The sequence below is a fragment of the Bos mutus genome, chromosome 9 (assembly GCF_027580195.1).
Source record: "Bos mutus isolate GX-2022 chromosome 9, NWIPB_WYAK_1.1, whole genome shotgun sequence".
In the NCBI taxonomy this organism is placed as follows: Eukaryota; Metazoa; Chordata; class Mammalia; order Artiodactyla; family Bovidae; genus Bos; species Bos mutus.
The window spans coordinates 31928549-31944661 of NC_091625.1; the positions used below are offsets into that span (position 1 = coordinate 31928549).

General features: G+C 38.7%; 1 protein-coding gene across 1 annotated transcript in view; it reads left to right on the plus strand.

Moving 5' to 3' along the window:
• The window catches only part of MAN1A1 (mannosidase alpha class 1A member 1), a 173205-nt gene that overhangs the window by 143128 nt on the left and 13964 nt on the right, over positions 1-16113 (plus strand). The window contains exons 7-9 of the mRNA XM_070376354.1: positions 3216-3339; positions 5186-5279; positions 12972-13087. Of these exons, the coding sequence (XP_070232455.1) occupies positions 3216-3339; positions 5186-5279; positions 12972-13087 (334 nt within the window). The remainder of the gene's footprint in view (positions 1-3215; positions 3340-5185; positions 5280-12971; positions 13088-16113) is intronic.

Sequence of the window (16113 nt, forward strand, 5' to 3'; positions counted from 1 at the left end):
CTTGTCCATCACCAACTCCCGGAGTTCACCCAAACCCATGTCCATTGAGTCAGTGATGCCATCCAACCAACTCATCCTCTGTCGTCCCGTTCTCCTCCTGCCCTCAATCTTTCCCAGCATCAGGGTCTTTTCCAGTGAGTCAGCTCTTCGCATCAGGTGGCCAAAGTATTGGAGTTTCAGCCTCAGCATCAGTCCTTCCAATGAATATTCAGGACTGATTTCCTTTAGGATGGACTGGTTGGATTTCCTTGCCATCCAAGGGACTCTCAAGAGTCTTCTCCAACACCACAGTTCAAAAGCATCAATTCTTCTGTACTCAGCTTTCTTTAAATGGCAAGAATACACAGAAGAACTGTACAAAAAAGATCTTCATGACCCAGATAATCACGATGGTGTGATCACTGACCTAGAGCCAGACATCCTGGAATGTGAAGTCAAGTGGGCCTTAGAAAGCATCACTACGAACAAAGCTAGTGGAGGTGATGGAATTCCAGTTGAGCTATTCCAAATCCTGAAAGATGATGCTGTGAAAGTGCTGTACTCAATCTGCCAGCAAATTTGGAAAACTCAGCAGTGGCCACAGAACTGGAAAAGGTCAGTTTTCATTCCAATCCCAAAGAAAGGCAATGCCAAAGAATGCTCAAACTACTGCACAATTGCACTCATCTCACATGCTAGTAAAGTAATGCTCAAAATTCTCCAAACCAGGCTTCAGCAATATGTGAACCGTGAACTTCCTGATGTTCAAGCTGGTTTTAGAAAAGGTAGAGGAACCAGAGATCAAATTGCCAACATCCGCTGGATCATGGAAAAAGCAAGAAAGTTCCAGAAAACATCTATTTCTGCTGTATTGACTATGCCAAAGCCTTTGTGTGGATCACAATAAACTGTGAAAAATTCTGAAAGAGATGGGCATACCAGACCACCTGATCTGCTTCTTGAGAAATTTGTATGCAGGTCAGGAAGCAACAGTTAGAACTGGACATGGAACAAGAGACTGTTTCCAAATAGGAAAAGGAGTTCGTCAAGGCTGTATATTGTCACCCTGCTTATTTAACCTATATGCAGAGTACATCATGAGAAACGCTGGACTGGAAGAAACACAAGCTGGAATCAAGATTGCCAGGAGAAATATCAATCACCTCAGATATGCAGATGACACCACCCTTATGGCAGAAGGTGAAGAGGAACTCAAAAGCCTCTTGATGAAAGTGAAAGTGGAGAGTAAAAAAGTTGGCTTAAAGCTCAACATTCAGAAAACGAAGATCATGGCATCTGGTCCCATCCCTTCATGGCGAATAGATGGGGAAACAGTGGAAACAGTGTCAGACTTTATTTTTCTGGGCTCCAAAATCACTACAGATGGTGATTGCAGCCATGAAATTAAAAGATGCTTACTCCTTGGAAGGAAAGTTATGACCAACCTAGATAGCATATTCAAAAGCAGAGACATTACTTTGCCAACAAAGGTCTGTCTAGTCAAGGCTATGGTTTTTCCTGTGGTCATGTATGGATGTGAGAGTTGGACTGTGAAGAAGGCTGAGCGCCGAAGAATTGATGCTTTTGAACTGTGGTGTCGGAGAAGACTCTTGAGAGTCCCTTGGACTGCAAGGAGATACAACCAGTCCATTCTGAAGGAGATCAGCCCTGGGATTTCTTTGGAACGAATGATGCTAAAGCTGAAACTCCAGTACTTTGGCCACCTCATGCAAAGAGTTGACTCATTGGAAAAGACTCTGATGCTGGGAGGGATTGGGGGCAAGAGGAGAAGGGGACGACAGAGGATGAGATGGCTGGATGACGTCACTGACTCGATGGACGTGAGTCTCAGTGAACTCCGGGAGTTGGTGATGGACAAGGAGGCCTGGTGTGCTACAATTCATGGGGTCATAAATAGTCGGACACGACTGAGCGACTGATCTGATCTGATCTGATAGTCCAACTCTCACATCCATACATGACTACTGGAAAAACCATAGCCTTGACTAGACAGACCTTTGTTGACAAAGTAATGTCTCTGCTTTTCAATATGCTGTCTAGGTTGGTCATAACTTTCCTTCCAAGAATTAAGTGTCTTTTAATTTCATGGCTGCAGTCACCATCTGCAGTGATTTTGGAGCCCAGAAAAATAAAGTCAGCCACTGTTTCCACTGTTTCCCCATCTATGGGACCAGATGCCATGATCTTTGTTTTCTGAATGTTGAGCTTTAAGCCAACTTTTTCACTCTCCTCTTTCACCTTCATCAAGAGGCTCTTTAGTTCTTCTTCACTTTCTGCCATAAGGGTGGTGTCATCTGCATATTAGGTATACAATAAACGTGAGCCTGAATGAAAACCAAAATATGGATTTTCAGTTTCTGGAAGGGAATCTATTGGTCAGGAGAATCATTAGCTTTATTTTTTATTTGAATTATCACCTGTGTTTGACATTTTAAATAGACTTCCAAAAATAAACCATACCCAAGGGTATGACCGTGTCTTAAGAGTCACTTATGCGTATTTGTGTCAGTGCATGTTTGGGACTAACTCTTTCTAAAAAGCATTTCACTAAGATAAGGCACAAGGAAATCATTTTTTAAGTGTATCCGTTTGACCTCTTTCAGATTTTAATTACATAATTTTGTTGAAATTTTTGAGCATAAATTAACTAGATCATGGAATAATACATGAGTGCCTTAGAGAATAGGTAATATTGTATGAAGGGAAACATAAGAAAGGACATCAAGTAAATGGGGAGGAAGTTTGAAGTGGGTTGGAATGAGTGTTGGGTCTTATATCCAAGAATAATGTTTTATAGAAAATATTATATGTAAAATCTATAAAACCTCTGGACTTTTATTTATTAAATAAAATGTTGAAAGGCTTTATGTGGGATCTGGAACATGGTGGGGGTATCTTGGTCTGATTTTGTTTTATATTCTAACTGGAATAGGTGTGTATCTCTATGTGGCACCTATACCTTCTAAAATATTTGTTCATCAACAGCAAGCACATAACAACTTCTTTCTGACTTACATCAAAAGTAATTTTCCATTTGGAGATAAAGGTCAAAGCTTGAAACCAGTAGCCAAGGAAAAGAGCAGTGAATATTTTAAAATATATAAAGTGATCTGTTAGCTAAGATGCTGTTATTCAAAAGCTGTCTCTTTAGCTTCTACTACAAAAAAAAAAAAATTAGTCTGACCCATAACTCTTCACTCTCTTCTCTTCTGTAGTGGGATTGGAAGGAACTGGCCCTGGGCCTCAGGAGGAAGCAGTATTTTGGCAGAATTTGGAACTCTGCACTTGGAGTTTATGCACTTGAGCTACTTATCAGGAAACCCCATCTTTGCTGATAAGGTGAGATTCTCCAGTCAACCCGGCATTGCAAAAGAGTACTTGTAGGAAAAAAATATCCTCTCTGGGGAGATTTAGGCATATGGAATGTGGGAAAGAACAACCAAGTCTAATGGAGCCTTCATGAAATGTTGTTACATGCAGCATTGCTTGTAACCAAACTATAAAGCACTGTTTCATGGCACTGTCTAACTCAGCGCAAGAGGGCCTGAATTACATGTCTGATTCTCTGCACCTCCAGTAAGTAACTTTACCTCTCTGAATTTTTTCCTTTTTCTCAAAAACATAGTGTTTTGTGGACTATGTGACCCACACATGTGAAAGACTTTTTTAAGCTCGGTTTTACAAATGCAAGGTAGCAGTTGAATTGATTTTTAATTTTCAAGAAACACACCCACCACCCCAGCACTCTGCCCTTATCTAGCTTTCACCCCGCTTTGTCTGCTTGCCTTTACAGCAGAGTCCCTTGGACGCATTGTCTGCGTCTGTTTTCTCCTCCGCCTGACTCCCACTCCCTGGAGCGCTTTCCTGCCCGGCTTTTGTCCCAGCCACCCTGTTGCCACGTCCAGTGGCCTTTCTCGCCTCTGCATCTTCCTCGCCCTCTCAGCGTTGATGCACTGGATCACTTCCTTCTCCAGGAGGCTTTCTCTAGCCCTGGAGGCAGACACACAGTATTCCCCTAGGTTGCTTTCTTCTCAGTCTCTTCTGTTGGATCCTCCTTATCACCCCAACCTCTACACACTGGAAAAGCCCAGAACTCAAACTGGGGGCTCTTCTTCTTACTCTCACTCTCTCCGTTATTGTCCCCAGTCTCATGACTTTACGTATTATCTGTATGCTGACTGCCTCCACGTTTGTAAGTCCAGTCCCAAGCTGCCCCCTGAACTCCAAGCTCTGTAGCCAAGTACCTATTCAACATCTTCACTGTGAGGTCGCTCAGACAAGTCCCACTTAAAATGCCTCACACCTGCCTCTACCCTAGTCTTTACTCTCTGGGAAAAGACACCTCAGTTTACCCAAGGGCTCAGACCAGGACTCTTGAAGTTATCATGGTTCTTCTCTTTTATAAACCTCAGGTCCAAACCATCAGGACATCTTTTGTGTCCCATCCCCTGTGCTTTACCCTGGTTCAGGGACCCATCATCTCTCACCTGGACTGTGCAGTAGCTTGTCTGACTACCACGTCCTCTCTTAACCCCTCAGTCACACTGATCCTGTAAAAATACAAGTTTTCAGTGGCTTTGCATCTTACTCAGATTAAGATATGGTTTGAGAAGCCTGCACAGTGTGGGTCTGGCTACCTTTGCTTCCTCACCTCCAGCCTCGGTGGTCTTGCCAAACCCACTCTCTTCTCAGGGCTTTTGTGGACTTACTCTTCTATTGCTCTGCACTACTTCCTCTTTTATTCTTTTAAATTTGTGCTTAAACACTCTCCCAGTAACCTCCCCAGAGCACCCTAACCGAATGCAGCCTCACCACCTCCTATCACTGTGTCCCATTACCCTTTTGCATTTTTTATAGCTTTTATTACCACTTGACGTATTTATTTGTTTCTTAGCTGTCTCACTCCACTGGATGCAAACTCCAAAACAGTAATGACTTTGTTTATCCAGTATATCCACTGATACATTCTACTTCTTTATATGGTGTCTTGCATATGGTTATCAATGTGACTGTATTCACTTACTGTTATTATTTGTAAGCTGGTGGCAACTATCTTTGTTCTAATATGGCATCATTTAAATCAACTTTGATTCTAACATGGAAAAAATGTAATCAAGAAAGAGAAGAATGGCACCAAACTTTTTTCTTTAGATTTTTCATAGTAACATTTCATTTTCTGTTGTAGGTAATGAATATTCGAACAGTACTGAACAACCTGGAAAAACCAGAAGGCCTTTACCCTAACTATCTGAATCCCAATAGTGGACAGTGGGCTCAATGTAAGTCAAGAGTTAAGCCTTGTTTCAGCTCTTTTTAGTACCCAGCACTGTTCTAGTAACAGAGAAAAGGAACACCAAAATAGCCCAAATCTTGTTGGAGAATCCTTAGAAAAGAGGAAAGTTCCCTTCATAAATAAGCTTCTGTCATAAGGCAGACTATAAATGTTACCAGGGGAGCTAGATTGTTTTATTTTTCATGCATAACTGTGAGCCTGATCATCTGTAAGCACATTTAAAGGTGTTAATCAGAAAGGGAAGATCTGGTCAGGGTAGTGCAGGGATGATAGCCTCTAAAAAACTGATGATGCAGATAAGAAAAGTGTTCCTTTGTGCTAATGACTAGCAGGATTTGCCCAGAGTAGTTAGAGCATTCTATTTCATAACATTTTCTCTTTCTGCTTGGCTACAGGATGAAAGCGGAGCCTGAATCTTTAAGGGCTGAAAATTGAAGGAGCAAACAGGGTTCTTTTCTTTAGTCAGTTTTAAGGTGGCAGATAAAGGCTTCTCGCCAGGAGAGCTACCTTTACCATAGGAGAAAGTATTGTGCTAGAAGCCCTCACTTAAGATCCTTAGGGACTTTGACCAAGGCTATAAAGACTCAGAGTAGCTGAAAGAAATGTTCTCAAGCTGATTGGGGAAAACAGTGGTAGATTAAGCAGCACCTGAAAGCAAATGAAGAGTCCTAAGTGAGATGTCTGGCAGTGCCAAGGATGTTAGCGACGCCTTGAGATTTTACTCAAGTTTTTTCTTTATATTTAAATAGGGTATTAGATGAGTATGCCTCACTGTTACTTTACAAGTATTTTTCTTAAAGAATAATTTAGTAGGAAAAAATGCGCTAAAATCTATGTCTGCATTAGTAATGTCTGTGGAAGGCTTGGCATTGACATCATAACTCCACAATCAAGGTTGCCACTTAACCTAAGCATGGTCTGCTAGGTCATTAGATGTTCTTTGGACCTCTCAGGGGATCTCCACAATCAAAGCTATTTTTATAATAACACTTTCCACTGTGTTGACATTTGCAGTTATGTTGCAAAAGCAGTAGTGGGTAAAACTGCTGAAGCCATGGTGAGAATCATGTCAGAGACACCAGATACTAACAGGCAAACCTCAGAAACATTGCAGGCTCAGTTTCAGGCCACTGCAGTAAATCAAATATCACAATAAAGCAAGTGACACAAATTTTTTAATTTCCCAGTACATATAAAAGTCATGTTTATACTGCAGTCCATTAAGCCTGCAATAGTACAATATTATATCTAAAAAGCAATATACATTCCTTAATGTAAAAACGCTTTATTGCTAAAAAGTGCTAGCCATTTTCTGAGTCTTTAGCAAGTCATAGTAGCATCAAAGATCACTGATCACAGTTGACCATAAAAAATATAATAGTAGTGAAAGACTTAGAAATATTGGAAAATTACCAAACTGTGTTCCAGAGACAGGAAGTGAGCAAGTGGTGTTGGAATAATGATGCCGGACTTGCTGAATGCAGGGTTTTCACAAACTTCCAACTTCTAACAAACTCAGTATCTGCAAAGGGCAGTAAAATGCAGAGCAGTAACATGAGATTTGCCTGTGGTTATGTCCTTCACTACAGATAACCACAACAAATAAAAAGATACCACTTTCACTCACGAATGCTGTTAATGAAGCAAGACAGTTACTGATTCTAGTAAATCTCAATCACTGAGTAGATCACATCCTTGTAATATTCTGTATGATTAAATGAAAAAGACACAAAACGCTTCTGCTGCATGATGAAAAACCTCATAGAAAAGCGCTTGTGTTGTGATTCGAGTTGCAACTGAACTAGCTGCCGTGCTGTTTCATGGGTCATCGTTTTTACTTGAAAGAAGTGCTGAAGACAAATTGATTATTTGGGTAATTGGTAGATGTCACAAAAATGAGCATGTTGCTTCAGGGATAATGAAGAGTGTCTCTACCAAAGATAAAACTTGAGCTTATAATTAGAATTTTGAAACATTTGCACATGTCACCATAAGCTTAATGCCTTTCACCAACACTGAAAGATTCTTCTGCTAAGATTGGTGATGATATAACAACTATGGTTTTTGTGATGCTATATAGTCAAATGTATCATCATCTGGAAGATGTGCATAATTCAGGGAACCAGTATGTCCCAAATGACCATGCATGATGTTGCAAAATCATGTGTGAGGAAAAGTGCATTTAAAGTGCAAGATGGCCCAGTGGATTTTAATGTAATAGTGCAAAAATTCATTGATGTGATTTCTAACTCCACATTGTAACTGTTAGAAACTTTAACCACTTGTCAAGTTTTGCTGTAGTACCAAAAAAATTATCTGCTATTATCTGAAAAGACTATCAAAATACTCTTTGCTTTCCAACTATACAAATGTGTGAGGCTGCATTTTCTTCATATGTTTCAGCCAGAACAACACATAGCAACAGATTGAATGTAGAGCAGATATGGAAATCCAATTGTCTTCTAGTACAGCAAAAGAGATTTGCAAAAATGTAAAACAGTGTCTGCCCACTAAGTTTTTTTTGTTTTTTGTAAAATATAGCATATTCTTCTGAAAAGCCTATATATTAACATAATGGGTATATTATTACTTTAATAAAATATTTTCAGTTCTGTTTTAATTTCCAATATGGTAAATATTGATATGCACGCATGCTAAGTTGCTTCAGTCATGTCCTACTCTACTGCATAGACTGTAGCCTGCCATGCTCTTCTGTCCATGGGATTCTGCAGGCAAGAATACTGGAGTGGGCTGCCCTCCAGGGGATCTTCCCAACCCAGGGATGGAACCTATGCCTCTTGTGTCTCCTGCATTGGCAGGTCGGTTATTTACCACTAGCACCACCTGGGAAGCCCAAATATTGATAGATATTACATAAATGAATTCTTCAGCATGCTTATTCATTTTTAAGAGTGTTAAAGCATACTGAGGTTAAAAATGGGAGGGCCACCGTAATATTTTGGAAAAATAGAACTTGAGTAACTTTCTCAATTCAAGATAACTAGATATGATTCTCTGAAAGGAAAACTATTTTTAAAGTTATCCTCATGAAAGATTTCAAAAGTTAAAAGTCTCTGTGAGTTGCTCTCTCCTTCCTGTGTTGTAGGATTCAGAGGTCACTATGAAGAAGGACAAAAAGAGTCAGTTATTCTGAAACATCTCAGTTTCACCTTCTGGGTCACCAGTGTACTATATATTTGTCCATGTTTCCTGGCACAAAGGGCCCTTTGTAATTGAATTGCTTATGGGCCAATTTCCTGATGGAAAAACAAATAGGGTTCATGCATCTCCTGCCTCTCTTCCCCCATCCCCATCCAATGTTCCAGCCACAAGGAAGATGCACTTTTTTTTGTTCATTAATCAAGTTCTGCTTGGCCATATCTGGGTCTTGGCTTTTGTGCCTTTTCCCTCAAGCCCTTTTCCTGTTTTTCTAACTCTACCAAGAGCCAACTCAATCACCCTTTTTTCTACGTGGCCTTCTTCAAGACACTGTTGGGAATTGTTCACCCACCCCTCCTCTGCTTGCCCCCGTCTTCCTCCCCCATCCCAACACTCTGGGTACTTTCCTGTCACAGTCCTTTTCCTAATGGTTCATATACATTTCCATCTTCCTAGGGATCCAGAACTTTTGAGGACAGTGGCTTAGTCATATTTGTTAACCCAGTGTCTTACAGCTAGTAGAAGTTTACTTGAATTTTGTGAATACTCATCCAGTATGTATCCAATCTAACCCCTTCTGCCTCTGCTTTTAGTAATGGTTCAGTTTTTCCTCTCCGAACCATATGTCTCCTGCTCCTCAGTTGTGGTTGAGAGGCAGCATCTAGTCCTGATCATTAATAATATGTCATGACTGTTGAGGCCAAAGATGGGGTTCCATGTCTATAAACAGAACAACTGTCACCCTTCTTCAATTAACAGAGACAACATTGTGTGTGTTTAGTAACACCCTATTATATATACATATAGTAACACAGTATTATGTATAAAATCTGGTGTAATGAGCATCATTGGGGGATTGCTTTGAAGAGAGAAGTTCACATTCAGATGAAGTCTGTAAAATTAAAGGGTTAAGATATTGAGTATATAGTCCTTTTTGTCTTGATTCTTTTGATTTTTTTTTTTCTCTTTTAAAGTAGCAGACATCCTTTTCTGGGACCTATTCCTATTGAAAAGAATAAATTGCCCCTTTTATAGAAGAGCATAATATTTGAGTGGCTGTCATACACATTATGTTTAGAGCATTTGGGAATAAGAATACCATATATGTTCCTTCTAATAGACAGTCCTTTCCTGCTGATAAAATGAGGGATGTTCTCTCTTACAGCCACTAAGATGTTTACACAGGACTTTGTTGCCAACACAAATAGTCATCCAGACATGGCGGGGGAGCTTAGTGAGTGAAATACTAACTTATTTAAAAAGAATTTTTCTTGTTTCTCGTCCATAGTCCTTTATGTTCCTTTATTTTGATTCTTTCTAAATATAAAAATTTTATAGGTGAAAAAAATAGAAAACTAACTGGCATTAAAGCAAATATGTAAACCCTTTTCCTTTTTTAAAAAATCACCAAATGCCCAAGCTTGCATCTTCCTCCATTATAGAATCATAACCCAAGGGGGAAGAAAATGAAGCTGCTTCTGGCTGTTAGTTTTCAACTCTTATTGCCTTAACTCTGAAGGACATGTCTGAATCATGGCCATCATTTCCTATTACTTCATTTAGTCCCTGTTATTTTGAAAGTAACTGAACAGAGATTTGCTTTACCACGCATCGCTTGCATTTGTCTCCTGTGATCATGTTTATAACAACAGGCTTCTTATTGATGAGATAGTACTTAGTCCGTTTAGTTTGTAAATGTCAGAGGTTTCTGTGGCGGTTTATTTAAGAAATTGTAAAGGTCATGTCAAACTGCTATTTTAAGAATCAACCCTAGAATTATAAAAATACTAATTTTACAATAAAACTTAAACTGTAATTCTGGGCTTTCTGCAAAAGAAAATCACACATTAAAAATATATCCCTTCTAGGCTTCATAGGTGTAGTCCTTAATAAAATTAACTTAAAAGAATTTGGCCTCGTTTGTCGTTATTTACTGAGTACCTACTATGTGCAAGATACTTCTTAGGGGTTGACGTGGACTGGAAAGCGTAACAGGTCTAGTCCCTGCCCTCCTGAACCATAATCTCATGGAGAAGACACACACACACACACAAATTTCACCATTTTATGAAAGTGCAGATGTGGCAAACGTGTGCTGTGAGAAAGCGCATGGAGAGCCTAGTGGGTAGTCTGATACATGAAATGTGAGTAAGGATTACTAAAGGAAGGGGAGAGGAGTCAGGGAGCACGCTTCAGGCAGAGAGAACAATACCTTGAGAGACCTTGAGGTGGGAAGGAGTCTAATTGTTTTGAAAACCCAAAAGAAGGGCCATATATCGAGAGGGTAGAGAGCAGGATTGATGACATAGGGAAGGTTGAGATCATGCAGGGCCTCCCTGGTCTCCAAACACCCAGGATTTGAGTCTTTAACATTAAAGGCATCAAGAAAGGGATGATCCGATTCACATGTTAAAAGGGTTGCTCTGGCATTAATGTGGAGGAGAGATTGGAATGGCACTGGCATTGGAACTTTGTGTGATGGTGGAAATGTTCTGTGTCTTCCTTCCAGTGCTGTAACCAAGGCCTCATGTAGCTCTTGAGCACTAGTATGGCTGAGGAACTGATTTTTTAATTAGTTTAAATAGCAAAATGCTGTCACAGTGCAGGAGACAAGATAATTTGCCATTGCAGACTCAGGCATAGTGGTAGCTCAGGCCAAAATCGTATTAGTGAAGACAGGAAGGAGTGGATGGACTCAAGAGATACATTGGGGGTAAAATTAGTAGAGTTCAGTAACTCAGTGAATATGGGAGTGAGGGAGAGAAGTAAAGAATGACCATCTGATGTCTGACTTACGCAGACCTGGAAGTGTGATGGTGCCACTTAGTGAGGTAGGGATCAAGGCTAAGATAAGGTTGAGGAGGGAAAGATAGTATGTTCATTCTTATCACCTCTTCAATTTTAGGTCCCAATGTCCAAGTTTCATTGTTGGGTGGGACTCAGGAGAAAATTGTTTGGATAGTGGTATAAAAATCAGTTTACTTTTTTGTAACTAAGCCAACAAATAAAAGATTTTTTTAATAGATACATAAAATTAGTTTTAAGGTTTGAAACTTCAAATGCATATTTCCCAAATAAGACTGTATTATTAATGCTCAAATTGTCTGTGAACTCTAGGAATGACCTTTCAAAGAGAGTTGTGTCTCTGTTTTTATAGGTAAATGTGCTTGGAAAATGTATTAATTCAAGTAGTAAGCAAAAGAATACGTATGATTGGTGTGTATGTTGGAGAGCGAGTGATTACAGATTTGACACCCTATGCGGGCTGGAGAGTCACCTGGTACCTACCAGTGTTAAAATCTCATTTAGCTCCTCTAAGCCTCTTATCTCACTTTTAAAGAGGATTACCTACCTGCAAGTTACAAGATTGTTTATAACATACATAGTGGATCTAGCATAATAAATGACAGTGGAGGGGGATTGTAGGAATGAAGTACATTCCATCCTTCCTATCTGTAGAGTGTAGCTTCCAGGACTCCACAATACCAAAATTTACAGATCTCATTCCCTTATATAAAATGGCATAGTATATGCAAGTAACCTATGCATATCCTCCTGTCATCTCTAGAGTATGTTTAATACCTGTGTGCACATGCATGCTTAGTTGCTCAGTCATGTCTGCCTTTGTGATCCCATGGACTGTAGCCCACAAGGCTCCTCTGTCCACAAGAGTTTTCCAGCAAGAATACTGGAGTAGTTTGTCATTTCCTCCTGCAGGAGATCATCCCAACCCAGGGATCAAATCCATGTCTCCTGCACTGGCAGGCAGATTTTTTACCACTGCACTACCTGCTACCTTTAATACGTAATACAATGGAAATGCTATGTAAATATGTGTAATGCTATTAAAATAATATTTGGCTGTGCATGGCAAGTTCAAGTTTTGCTCTTTGGAACTTCCTCAAATTTTTTTTTCGGTGTATTCAATCCACAGTTGATTGGATCTACTTACAGGGAGCCCACAGATACAGAGTGACTGTATAGGAAGAAAAACTTCTACCCTGTCTTCTTTCTTACTGGCCTCCCCTGAAGGATTTTGACCCTTCAGATTGATAATACTATAAAAGCTATCAAATAATAATAATTAGAAGAAACTGAGGAGTTTCTGGTTATATTTCAGGCCAGGTTTTTGGGGGTTTTTTGTAAGATATGATGATACTCATAGCTTTGACATGGTTTATTATCTTACTGAGAGATAAAGCAATTAAAATTTCTGTATATATAATGAAACATTTTAATTTAGTATTTTTTCTAATGAAACAGAATTTTAGAATTAGGGTTGATTATTTTTTATCTGCATGCTTATAAAACTACACTGGTTATTATTTAAAGTATATCACATTAATTAACAGCACATCTGCTCATTTCAGAATATCTTTCTGAAAACAGATTTGTTGGAATTTAAATGTAACATTGACTTGCTGTTGACTTAGGGTTTTGTATCCTACTTAACTGATGTGATTTTACTGCATTATCTGAATTAAAGTCTGAATCAGTCTAAAATTCATTTCCTTTGCAGATCATGTATCAGTTGGAGGACTTGGAGACAGTTTTTATGAATATTTGCTAAAGGCATGGTTAATGTCTGACAAGACAGATCTCCAGGCTAAGAAAATGTATTTTGATGCTATTAAGGTAAACACAAATTTAAATCATTATTGGCACTCAACTAACTTATAACTTGCATATTAATCAAGCTTTAATGAAAAAATGAAATACTACCTGAGTGGGTTGCAAAATATTTTCAGTTAGGTAGAATTCAATATGTGATAGTATAATTATACCAATAATAATCATACTTGATATGGTTTCGTTCTAATAGGGCAGTTAAAAGTTTTTTCATGGTTCAAACCTCAGTTAAGATTCACACATCTGAAAATGAGGTATTTTTCTTCAACAAGTGTGACTTCCCTGTTAAAGTCACAGTTAAAATTATTGTAAAATCCTGAATTTATATTCTAAAAATTAAGTAAGTTAAAATTACCCACAATTACAGACAGTCCTAATGGCTACTTCCATTTAATTATGGACAGTACTTTGAAATAAAAACCTGAACTAACCAAACTAATCTGTAAGGGACGATTATTAATAGTTTTCAAAGGTCCTTGTGATAGAAGAGGAATAAGGGGGAACAAATATTTGTTGATTTACTGTGTAATAAATAGTGTGTTAGGTAAATATATAATATGTTTGTTTCCTTAAATAGTTTTTGTGTTTTTATTTTCTATTGGAGTTGCAATTCATGGGGTCGCAAAGAGTCGGACACGACTGAGTGACTGATCTGATCTGATCTGAGTTGATTAACAATGTTATGTTAGTTTAGTTTTTTTTTTAAGTGAAATGTAGTTGATGTATGATATTATATTAGTCTCAAATGTACTATATAGTGATTTGACATTTGTGTATGTTATGAAATTGTCACCCACAGTGAGTCTAGTAACCATCTGTCCCCATACAAAGTTATTACAGTATTATCAACCATATTCTCTTCATATCCTCATCAACATTTGTTATTTGTTGTCTTTTTGATGATTGCCATTCTGACAGGTGTGAGGTGATAGCTCATTGTGGTTTTAACTTGCATTTCCCTGATAATTAGTGATGTTGAGCATCTTTTCATGTGATTGTTGGCCATCTCTCTGTGTTCTCTCTTCTTCAGAAAAATGTCTATTCAGGTTTTCTGTCCACTTTAATTGGGTTGTTTGTTGAGTTGTATGGGTTTGTGGATTTTGTTTAATCCTTTATCAGATACATTTTCAGATATCTTCGCCCATTTAGTAGGTGGCCTTTCTTTTCCTGCTGTTGTTGTTAGTTTCCTTCACTGTGCAAAAGCTCTTTAGTTTGATGTAGTCTCCCTTGTTTGTTTTTATTTTCCTTCCCTAAGGTGACAGATCAAAAAACGATATATGGAATTCTCCAGGCAAGAATACTGGAGTGGATAGCCATTCCCTTCTCAGGGGATATTCCCAACCCACAGATTGAACCCAGGTCTCCTGCATCGCAGGCAGATTCTTTACCATTTGAGCCACCAAGGAAGTCATATAAATATATATATAGTTCTAGGACCAATGTCAAAGAATGCACTGCCAATATTTTCTTCTAGGAGCTTTATAGTTTCAGATCTTACTCTTAAGTCTTTAATCCATTTTGAATTTATGTTTATATATGGTGTGAAAAAGTAGTCCAGTTTGAGTCTCTTGCATGTAGCTGTCCAGTTTTCCCATCACCACTTTTTAATTGGAATATAATTATTTTACTGTGTTGTGTCAGTTTCTGCTGTACGATGAAGTGAATCAGCCATATGCATACATATATCCCTCTCTCTAGATTTAATATTACATTGGTTCCCTCCAAGGTCAATAGTGAACTTTACTACACAGAGCAGATACAGCTCTTTAATATTTCAGATATTGGAACCAGACACCTTAGTTAGAGCCGTGGCCTTCATTTCACACAGCCTTTAAGACACATGATAAACATTAAAAGCAGACTAGGATATGGTCCATATGCCCTCTTCCAGATTTATTTTTTCTTCATTCCTGTGAGGTTTCAGGTTTTAACTCAGGGAGTTCTCCATACAGTATGGTTTCCCTTATATCATTTTTAATTACTGTCCTGGCAGACATTTTAATTACTCTAATCTTAAAGTGGCCCCCTAAGATCTTGATGTTCCAGGAAAGACAACTTTAAAATACTCTTTCAAATACTTTTCCCTTGGTTTCTAAAACTATACCCCGCCCCCCGCCCCCAGCTTTTAACATATTGTATTTAGACAAACCGTTGACAGGAAAATCCATTAAGAGCAAATGAAGTCAAAGTGTTTCCTCTTTCTCTTAATAGTAAAAACACTTTCAATCCATATTGTGTTTTTCAACTTAGAAAGCAAAGTTAGAACAATTGCACTTTTGATTTGAAGAAGTAGTCACGTCTTACATAGTAAAATTTCTTTGTGCTGGTTACATTTTGCTGCTTGCATGCGTGCCGAGTCGTTTCAGTCGTGTCTGACTCTGTGCCACTATGGACTGTAGCCCGCCAGCCTCCTCTGTCCATGGGATTCTCCAGGCAAGAATACTGGAGTGGCTTGCCATGCCCTCCTCCAGGGGATCTTCCCGATCCAGGGATCGAACCTGCGTCTCACATCTCCTGCACTGGCAAGCAAGTTCTTTAGCATTATCACCGCCTGGTTGTACTTTAAAAGATCATTGTTGTGAAGTAGAGGATCCCTTGCAGTGTTGTTCTGGACAGGTAATTTACTGGACATGCAGTCCATCAGCTTTAGCTTCTAGTGCCTTTTGAAAATCATTTAATCCCAGAGTGGCATGTTTTCTTTGGATTGTGTTAATAACAGATACTTTTGAGTTTTTACCTGGCTGTTAATGTGGCCTCATCTGGAAGCCATACTAAGAATCCAAGGTGGTAGATTCTCATGCTGCCAGAAAGTCCATTGGAGTGATCTGGACAGGTGACATATTAGGCATTTAGGATTCTAGAGGCACATCCAACTAATTTTTTTCAAATATAGAAGGATGAAATCACAAAATATACAAGTTTATTTTTTCCTAATCAATTCTCTATAGGTTTGACAGAACATATTTTAAAACCACTGAAGACTAATTTTTCCTCCTTTATATTTATTTACATTTTCCCATTGCCACACAAAC